This window comes from Oryza sativa, chromosome 7 (assembly GCF_034140825.1).
Source record: "Oryza sativa Japonica Group chromosome 7, ASM3414082v1".
Taxonomy (NCBI): domain Eukaryota; kingdom Viridiplantae; phylum Streptophyta; class Magnoliopsida; order Poales; family Poaceae; genus Oryza; species Oryza sativa.
The window spans coordinates 16,506,124-16,516,941 of NC_089041.1; the positions used below are offsets into that span (position 1 = coordinate 16,506,124).

The 10,818-nt window shown below is 45.2% G+C and overlaps 1 protein-coding gene across 3 annotated transcripts; it reads right to left on the reverse strand.

Annotated features, from left to right (window-relative positions):
- Positions 1-225: 225 nt before the first annotated feature.
- LOC4343171 (acetylserotonin O-methyltransferase 3-like) lies at positions 226-8,281 on the reverse strand. 3 transcript variants are annotated; one of them, XM_066312208.1, is made up of 3 exons: positions 7,410-8,265; positions 1,650-1,715; positions 226-417 (listed from the first exon to the last, which is right to left on the reverse strand). In XM_066312208.1, exons 1-3 carry the CDS (start codon positions 8,154-8,156, stop codon positions 277-279), a joined length of 954 nt encoding a protein of 317 aa, XP_066168305.1. In that variant the 5' UTR covers positions 8,157-8,265; the 3' UTR covers positions 226-276. The 3 variants fall into 3 exon arrangements, with proteins under 3 accessions (XP_066168305.1, XP_066168306.1, XP_015645070.1); XM_066312209.1 differs by lacking the exon at positions 1,650-1,715; XM_015789584.3 differs by lacking the exons at positions 226-417; positions 1,650-1,715 and adding an exon at positions 5,498-6,016 and having other exon boundaries at positions 7,410-8,281.
- Positions 8,282-10,818: the final 2,537 nt, after the last annotated feature.

A 10,818-nucleotide genomic window follows, 5' to 3' on the forward strand; every position in this document is an offset into this window, starting at 1 on the left:
AGCACCATGAAAGGCATCGATTCATTCACAGTTGCCGTGGGGGAGAACATCTTCTGGAGCGGTCCTTGTCTACTCCAAGCCCATTTCTCCGATATGCATTCCCTCTACCGTAGGAAGAGGCCGGACGCCAATTTGATTGCCATCTGGTGTCTGTTGTCACGACCGGAATTGACCCAACGGGCGTTCCTTACGTGCGTGTATTATTCCTTGTCCCAGGAGGCAAGGTACACCAAAAGTTGATACATTTCAGAGTTTATCAAGCGGAAGCGTAAATAGTTAATTTATTACATGGGCAGCGAAGGCCCAGCACATACAAAGACAAACGAGAAACAGCGGAAGACTAGGGCGACGACCACAGGCGCTTGACGGCAGGCACGAGCTAGACACCAAAGCCTTCATCTTCCAGGGACTCCTCTTCTGGGTTTGGAAAAATTGAGCAAGACTGAGTACAACCACCGTACTCAACAAGACACACCCACAAGTGCAGGATAAATGTAAAGGAGTACAAGGGGGTTATGATATAAAGGGTTAGGGTTTGCAGTAAACAGCATTAAAAGACACTTAGTTGCTCAAAGCTATTTTGTAAACACGTTTCCAGAGCTATACAATATTATTAATCAAGGCCGTGAACCCAAACGAGCCTGCCTTAACCCAAGGCCTCTGATGATTCAGACCGAACTGGCAACCCGACCCTGGGTCCCAGCTCGTCCCAAGCCAACCCAGGCCAACCATTCCACATTTTAGTTGTTAAGCAGGTTTTAAGAATTAAAACACTAACTTGGGTACATTGCTCGGCTTGCCCATAACCGAGGTGTACATCTTTACCCATAAGACACATCTTCCTCACGTGTAGCCACGTGCCACATACCACCACGGTATACGGACGGAAGACGTGACATACTTTCCGACCCATCCTAGCCATAGACAAGAGTACCGACCCAACCCCACCTATGGCCGGAACCCCTGGGACAGGTAGGCAGGACTGAGCCCCTAGCAGCAGGACACTGGCCCTGTGCCATGACATCTCGACTACCGGGCCGCAGCTCGTGTAGCCTTCATTTGTCCTAGAGATGTCCATCGACCTCCGACTTCGTCCATCTCCATCCGTGTACTTTTGTTTATAACCAGACTGAGCCACAAACTAAGCCTTACCCACTAGACATGTGGAAGTACGGTAGTGCTTTGCAATAGAGGCCCGAAGACCGGTCCTTATATGGCCGAGGTGCTACTATCAAAACCATGCACCCCGAGCCCAGCCTAAAACCATTTTGGGGATTTTGAATAGAGGGGGCGGTGTGAATCCAATTCCACAATAATCAAACCATTCCATAATGTCCAGGTGATGAGAAAATCCCACAGTCTAGAGTTGTAAAACCACTTAATGTTGCCTAATTAACCAGCGAAGCATCTACCTAAAATCATACTAGTGGTACCATGAGTAGAGTGTCCACTAGTTGGGGTTTTGTTTATTCTAGGGTGAACAAGGAAATAATAACAATAACAATAATAAGGTCATAACAAAGGTAAATAGGCATGGCTAGATAAAACAGTGATAACACGGGAATTTAAATAAAGCGATAATGCAATAATTTAAATCAAAATAATTTTATAAACTGGGATTCAATATGTTCAAGGATGATGTGACTTGCCCTGCTCGCTTTCCCAAACGTCGGCTTCAACCTCCACGAAGAGCGGATCTTCCGAAGCTGCAGCGTCTACACGACCAACGGAAAAGAAAATGCTTTTACTCTAAAAAACTCCACATAACAAGCTGAAACAAAGCACAAAAATGGGTTCTTGACTTCATAAGGAAAAATTAGAGACATGAACGGTCCAATTCCGAGTTCAAATGGCCAAGTTATGGCCATTTGAAGTTTATATGCTCTTTAAATGAATATTTGCGAATTTATTCATTTAAATTTTAATTAAAAAAAGGTTTATTGCGTCAGCCGAGGGGAGGGGCGCGCGGACCGGGTCCACAGGAGTGGGGCCCACGCGGCAGCCCCACGGTCCACGGTGGACCGGGCACACCCGGGCTCACACCGGCCGGCGCCGTGGGTCCCACGCGTCAGCTGGACCCGAGGGCGCGGGCGGCTGACGGCCGGGCCCCACGCGGCAGCCGCTCGGTGCGCCCGAAGGCGGCCACGCTGGCGCAGCGACGGGAGGCGGCGCGCCCGCGCCCCTATGGTCGCCGGCGGTGGCCATAGGCACGGCGGAGCGGCGGCCGAGAGAGGGGAGGGAAAGGGGGAAACGAAGCGGCTGTCCACGGCTCACCCCGGGTCGACGGCGACGACGGAAACGGCGACCGGAGCGGAGGAAGGCGGCGGCGCGGCTCGGGTGGACGGGGTCGACGGTGCTCCGGCGGTCGGCGACCGAAACGGAGAGGTGGACGAGGTCGGCGAGGATGCGGCTAAGCCGAAGGAGGCGGCGCCGAGGTGGGAGGTGGTCGGGGCGACGACGGCGGCGGACCGGAGCTCGGCGGCGACGGCGGAGAGAGAGAGCGACGGCGCGAGCTCGATTCCGGCGGGGAGAGAGGGCGGTGAGTGGCGGAAACGGTGGTGGGGAGCTCGGGGAGGGTTTATATAGGGTTGGGAGTGAGAGAGGGCGGCCGGAGGAGGTGGGGAACGGGCGTGGGAGACCCGGCCGCCATTAATGGCGCCGGCGAGGTTAGGGGAGAGGTTTCCAAACGAATCCGAGGGAGAGAGGGAGGGAAAATGGGGGGAAAGGGGGAGGGGATCCCGGGGAATAATTCCCCCCACTTTATTGCGCGCGGGGACGGCGGGAGGTGGCGGGATTCGCGGCGGCGGCGGCGCTAGGGCGCGGGCGAGGCGGCGGGAGCGGCGGGAGGAAGGGGATGACGGGTGGGCCCCACCCGTCAGCGAGGGTGGCGGGCGGGCCCGCCCGTCAGCGGCGCGCGCGCGGGGAGGAGGCCGAATGGGCCGCGGGGAGAGGAGAGGGAGGGGGAAGGAGATGGGCCGAGCCGGCCCAAGAGGGAGAGGGAGGGAAAAGGGACTTTTTAGAGCTTTTCTTTTTATAAAACCATTTTAACTTTGTTTATTTCTTAATAATTATTATTTGTGCTCTGAAAATTCCACTAAAATTTATTTACGCATTTTAGACTTTTAGGAAATATACAAAAATCCTCCAAGCCTTATTTGACTTTTAACCTTGCACATTTTAATTGTTGGAGGCTTTCACACGGATTTTAATTATTCTAGGCATAATTTAGAGGATGTATTTTAGAGTCGTTTTGGGACGTGACATCTGTAAGTGCTACACTTGAACGTGTTAATAGATCACTACACCTATATGCGTAGCTCATTTGATATCCATTGTTGGCAGGATGAATTACGTGGAAGCCGAAGCGATGAAAAAGCCTGTCGCCTACCTAAACCCGTGCAGGATAAGTAAGCCGAACCACACATACACGGTAGACGGGAAGAAGCTACCGGAACACATCAAGGCGATGACTCCCGAAGAGAGGAAAGCTTACGTAGCACAAAGGCATCATGAAAAGGTGCTCGATGTCGCTACGTACGTAGCTATTGCGCTTGAATCTACGCAGGACAAGGAGTGTGTTTATGCCCCATGTGCCTTTGAGTAAGTTGTAATATATATGCACTGAGAGTATATACATATAATCATGGCTCGACTAACAATTTCGTTTGCAGCGACCATTGGATAGTCTTTCTTCTCTATCCAAAGTACAATGAAGTCATCATCTTGGATTCCCTCGACAATGATAGCAACACCTATCAGGAATTTCTAAGAATTCTTGATCTGTAAGTAAGATATTAGCATGACGTGTTTTAACCTCTGACGAATGTAAATTAATTATATCTGCAAACAGTGCTTTTAAAAGGTATTACCAGCGAGGCGGACAACGCAAAAACTCAAGAGAACGCATATTCGTCCGCAATAAGTGGCCGGTAAGTACATATGGATGCCAAACAGTACTAGTTAATTTTCATAAATGCTTGTGTGTTTCCATTTAATAACCTAATATACCTTATAATCATTTTGATGTTGAAAGTGTCACAAGCAACCGGTGGGAACAGTATTATGCGGATATTACTGCTGTGAGTTCCTAAGGGTTAATGGGAAATATTGTGCGAATTACAACGAGGTAAGTAATTACTTGTTAAATTAGTCGCTAACTTGTATTATAATACACACTTGTTAAATTAGTCGCTAACTTGTATTATTGTTAATAATTAATTTCCTTAATTCTGTCATGATCTGATGCAGCTTCCAAAATTCCCCAAGTCTGAAAGACAGCTCGATGATACTTCCATTCAGAACATTCAGGCAGACATGTGCTACTTCATCCACCTTGAGTGCGCACATCAGCTTAGGCGATTTTTCGACAATGAAGGAGTCTTAGCCCTGCCGGAGAATGAATCCCTGTCTAACTGGACCAGGCGTATAATATAGCTAGGATTTTGTAATTCATTCAAAATACTTGTAAATGTTATGTCGTCGGTCAAAATTAATTTATCAATGTACATATATATATATATATATATATATATATATATATATATATATATATATATATATATATATATATATATATATATATATATATATATATATATATATATATATATATATATATATATATATATATATATATATATATATATATAGGTGTTTCCGAATTACTATATGTATATTATTCTACTTCATACTCAATGTGTGGCTCTAACATACGTGAAAGAGAACATACTCTATCGATAGCTCGATTAGTTATATCAACCACGTGTGACTCTGAAACACGCGCACGAACAAAAGAAAAAAAGTATATATAATAATGTTTTAAATTTTTTTAAAAAAATTTGCATCTTCACTGGTGGGCCACATGTCAGAACTAGGACGGTCCATATCTTCGTTGTCGGGCCACGTGTCCATCCACATAAGCCTTAGTTTATTTTTCCTAGCGTGCCACGTGGCCTAAAATACTGTGAGCCGCCAGCAAAGAATTATCTTCGCTGGAGGCCGTCCTAAGGCTACTGCCAGCGAAGAGTTCTCTTTGCTGGCGGGCGTTCCTTTCTTGCCTGCCAACGAAGATGCGTTTTTTCTGGCGGTAAATAACCGCTAGCGAAGATCGACATTTTTATTGGCCTTTGCTTTGTGGCGGCTGCGATTTTCACCAGCGGAAATCCAAAATGGCCACCACGAAAGATGGTTTTCGTAATAGTGATAGTGACAAGTATCGATGTGTTCTCAAATCACACCATAAAGTTTCAAATCCGTCGAATCATAGTCGAAGTTGTCAAAATCGAGTTCCAAATCTATATATAGAGAAATTAATTAAGTATTAGCCTAATTTTTTTTTTAAAATCAATTAATATGATTTCTTAAAGCAACTTTCCTATAGAAAACTTTTAAAAAAACGCACCGTTTAATGGTTTGAAAAACATGTGCGCGAAAAAAGAGGAAGGTGGGTTAGGAAAGAAGGGGAAGAACAGTCTTACATACGTAACAATCCTTTCTCTAATCTAATCTGTTCCTCATCTACATGCTATAATGCATTCAAACTCTGTTGCAGCTGTACTAGTACACAAAGCCCTTATGGCAGATAAATTTGGAACTCTTTGCTTCGAATAAAAAAAAATCTGAGAACACTAACACAGATTGCACATCACCGATCGAAAATAATAATAATAATAATAATACAAGGGAACTATTTCAATTCCCATCCTATATTGCTGCCTTATGGAAAGACCTCGATAATGGATCGAATGCCTAACACAGGACTAATCTTGTACTCAGTGAACCCGGCCTCGTTGAATATCTTGAACCACTCTTTCTCATCCCTCTCCATGCCTGGTGTTAGCATAGAAATGGTTAGATCAAACAGCAGTTGGGTTCCATAGCACATTGCTTGGGAGGAGGATCCAACCACAACATCAATGATAATGACTTTCCCTCCTTTATCTTTAGAAGGAATTGCCTCCTTGCATCGTTTTAATATCTTTACGCAGTCCTCATCACTCCAGTCGTGTAGGACAAACTGTAATCAAGAATATTTGTTACCATCTAAATCACTGTACTAAGTTCCTACTGCCTAATATATACTATACACTACTACAAAACCCCTCGTAGCACTAGTGAAGAAACAATCTTTTAACACCGGTTGAAAACCCCCTTTAGTACCAGATATAGCAACAGTGATAAGCAAATTAGGACTAAAGATCTTGATCTTTACTGAATACCAAGTAAAAAAAATGAGTGGTATATGGGATTCGAACTCAAGATCTCCCACCTCAGCCCTCACGCGTGTTACCATCCACCAACTACACACATCTAACATAGATAGAGATGCTTTCTTTTCAAACTAACCTGGAGGCATTTTTAGTACCGGTTAGTAACAACCGGTACTAAAAATTTCTTTAGTCCGGGTTGGTGTTACCAACCGTAACTAAATTTAAATTTTTAATTCGGGTTACTATTACCAACTGGGACTAAAGATCCTCCAGCATTCATCTCGGTTGGTAACACCAACCGGTACTTGAGTAGTACCAGTTGTTAACATCAACTGGTACTTGTTTAGTACCGGTTGTTAACACCACCAACCAGGACTAAAAATGTTTTCAGGGACTGGGACTTTTAGAACTGGTACTAAAGTATTTTTAGTACTGGTTCTTAATATAACCAAGATATTTTTTATTTTGTCTACCACAACGAAAGATCAGTTCTTCAGTAGTGTAGGTATCGACTCATAGGTGTCAGTTTATTTAGAACCGACACCTATGAACCTTTCCCACCTCCACGCGATCACATATGGGTTGGTTTTTAGAAAACCAACTGAGCCGAGCCATCCTTATCCGGCCACCCATCCTTATCCACACTGATACAAGCATATCCCACCTCTCGGTTTCTTCCTTTCCATCTGCCGCCACTCCTCCTCTTCCTCCTCCCTTTCTATTCGCTGCCACTCTTCCTTCTCCTCCTCTCCCTGGTGGCGCCCGTCCAAGCTGCGCTGCCCCTCCTCCACCTCACCGCCTCCGAGCCGCGCCACGTCGGATCTGGCCGCCTGTAGGTCAGGAGCCGCTAGATCCAGCTTCCTTTAGGTCGGTGCTTGCCGGATCCAGCCACCTGCGACCTCACCGTCGTGGATCAACTCGTCTAGCTCCACCGCGTCCATGTTATAGTTGATTCGAGCATCAATACAATCTTTTTTTTTAAAGATTATAGGTGTCGGTTGAACTGGCACCACGCGGATGGGCAAAGGTGCCCTAAATTGGTATTGGTTGGGCAAGCGGCTCCTATAAAGGGTTTACCAGGGTTTCTAAACCAGCACCTATGGGGCCTTTTGTAGTAGTGATAAAAAATGTTGTCAAAGCAACAGGAGGGCATCACAGATAGTATGTTGCATTTGCATTGCATATTGCTAAGACACTGACCTTAAGCAGGAGGGCATCTGCTTGGGGGATAAAATCCATCATATCGCCTGCGACAAACTGAACAACGTCGCCATGATCAACAGGAATGGAATCGATCACGTGAGGAAGGTCCAGCACCGTGCACTTGATATGCGGGAACGCAGCAGCCACCGCCCTCGCCGCCGCGCCAGTGCCGCCTGCGACATCCACAAGGGAGGTGATCTTGTCGAACACCTGGCGTGCGCCACGGATGGCCGCGTCCATGATGAACGCCGAGTCGGCCGCCATGGCATCGTTGAAGAAATCGCCGAGCTCCGGGGCGCGCCTGCAGGCGCCCCACAATCCAGCGCCGTGCGCCATCTCGAACGCCGTCTCCTCCTCGCCGGTCTTGAGCCACTCGGCCATGCTCGTGGCGGGCGTCACGCAGAGCGGCGAGTGCTGGAGGAGCACGAACGGCAGAAGCGTCCTGCCGGCGGTGACGAGCAGGGACGACACGGGCGTGAGGCGGTAGTGGTCCTCCTCCTCCTTGACCTGCGCGAAGACGCCCGAGGCGACCAGCACGCGCATGACGCGGCGCAGGAAGGGGAGCTTGGTCGGGTGGAGGGACAGCGCGGCGTGCAGGTCGTGGAGGGTGGCGCGGCCGCCGGCGCGGTGGATGGCGTCGGCGACGCCGAGCTTGGCGGCGCACCCGAGGGCCATGGACCTGACGTAGCCCAGGCTGTGGTGCATCAGCTCCGTGCTGGCTTGCACTAGCTGCTCGTGCTCCATGATAGACTAGGCTTGGGTGAGCTAGCTGATTCACTGGTAAGTGAAGGCTCGTTCGTTGTATATGGTTGGTACGTGGCCTCGCATTGCTATCGATGTCACACTACAAAATTCCTTGTCTGGGCCAGGACTGTATGAGCGACTGCTTATCAGGCATCCTTCCTAGGATCGACCTTAGCCTCACATTACTATCGGTATCAGATTATCAAAAAGACAAAACTCCTTGTTTGAACAGGAATATGTATGAGCGAATAATTTGGGGCCTTTCATTTTTTTAGGTCCCGTTCGATCGCCCGGTCACTTCACAATTCTTGTGGGTAATGTTCCGATCACCCACTTAGGATTGCCTCGTTGATGGGCCTGGCGAGATGTAATTAAACTTCTCTTGATGTTTTTTTTTCTCTCCTTTGTTTTGTGGCTAGGAGAGCCAGCGCTCTACGTCGTATTTTCTTCTACGTTGTAATTCTTTTGTATGTTAGGAAAAAAAGTATGAGCAGAAGGGTATTATACTCATTTCTGTAAAGAATATATCTGTCAAAGCAAGACCAACTACATATATAGAGGACAATAGTGATGGGCAGTGAATTTGCCACTCCATCCGAGCATGCTAACTCACTCCAGTCATTGGGAGGTGATCTTGTACGTCCACGTGGAAGCTGAGGATCAATGACTCAGATTGGGGTTTGGCCGAACCTTAGCTGTCACCTCAGCCCGTGGGCTTCCTCGTTCGTCTATCCCGTCACTACCTGTTAATGTACATTGGGAGTTACTCCCTCCATCCCAGAATATAAGCCCTCTCGAAATTCTTCATGGGGATTAAGGAGATAGGATGGAATTAAATGGGATGGTTGTAATTGGTTGAGATGAGTAGTAGTAGGTGAAGAAATAAAATTAGAGATGACGTGGTTGATTGAGATAAGCAAGTGAGTAGAAAAGTAGCTACATTTTGAGACAAAATTTAACACTTCTCATTTGTCATATCTTCTTTTGATAAAGCTAATGCCCACTCAACACTTAAATCTCAACATGCAAGCATAGTATTATTAGCACTCCTAAAACTTACATGCAAGCATGCCACATCAACTTATTAAGCACACAAAGCTCAACGTGCAAGCATATAGTAATTATATCTACAATTTATTTTATTTTAAAACTAAACATACACATGCTAAATCGTCATTCTCAAATCATTTTCATAATATTTCAATGCAAATCATTTCATCATTTCTCCATTATCAAATATATATCCTGCAGCAAAGCGCGGGGCATCATCTAGCTACATGTATAGATGATGTTGGTTGACATGTCAATTTTTGGTTGTGATGAATGTGTAGATGCTGAAGTGACAGTTTGCTGGACTTGGTTTTATTTTGTGCACAAAATAAATAGTATATACTTTGTGTGATTGTCTTTTTCATAGAGTAAGGAAGCAAACAGTTGGCGTTATTTTTTTAAGAAGAAATCTTATGTTCGTGTGGCTAGGAACAACCTTTTCTTGTATTGGTGAAATTGTGGCTGCACTATCTCGAAGGTCTCGTAAGCCAATATCCACACATCTGAATATGTGAGTTTATTTTTCGTAGAGATTTTTTATGGTTCAGGATTTTATTGATATCATCCCCTCTCGAGCCTTTGTTAAAAGAGGGCACACTTTACTCTCCACCTTTTGGCTGAGTTAAACTTATGGAGAACATAAAATGGACTTGTCATGTGACCCAATTTCTTCATATTTATTTCCTTGGACACATGGATTGATCCTCCACCAAGAAGATTGGTCCAATATCTTGATATCTGTTTCCTTAGTCATATGGATTGGTCATCCACCAAGATTGACCCACTTGGCCTAGAGTATTTTCTGGCTTACTTCTTACTTGCTTCTAGTCACCTTTCATACGTGCATCAAATACAAATTAGTACCCTTGAATACCACGTACATCTCATTTATGGATTTTACTTCCAACATTTTATCATCTTGATGAGGAGTATATTTATCAGTCTCATAATGTGTGTTGATATTTCTTAATGACATTACTAGAAATATAATTCCAAGCAATTGCGCCAAAATATTATTGATATATTTATGGTTACATATATGATCCGCAAGTGCACAGATATACCATTGTAGCATTTTACCCGGGATCAATCCAAGGTATTTTATGTACTTAATCCCAAGGAAAGATATGATAAGAGAGTACTAAGCTAATAATTCATATATTACTTGTATAAACCAAAGTCTAAGCAGGGGTTAGTCAATTCATTAGTAGGATAAGGTTGACACACAGAAGAAAGAACCAATGTATTCTTCACTAAAATATAATCTAGGCTAAGTGGAGGAAGAATAAGAAAAGAATCATTCCTATACTTCCTGTATATAGTTAATTTAGTTTACACTTGCTAGTATACAATCATGCAACCAATACCCCGTAATTATGCTCTCCTAGTGTTTCAACAGACCACCCCTGATTGACGAGTTCCTTACGACAATCTGCTATGGCCATCCAACCGGTAATAAATACGGAGGAGTATCCATACCAGGAAAGTGACTTAGGCTCCGTTCGCCCTTCCAGGATCCCAACCGGGAATAGTACGCACGGAAAACGGAGCGATCCATTAGCACGTGATTAATTAAGTATTAGCTAAATTTTTTTCAAAAATAGATTAATTT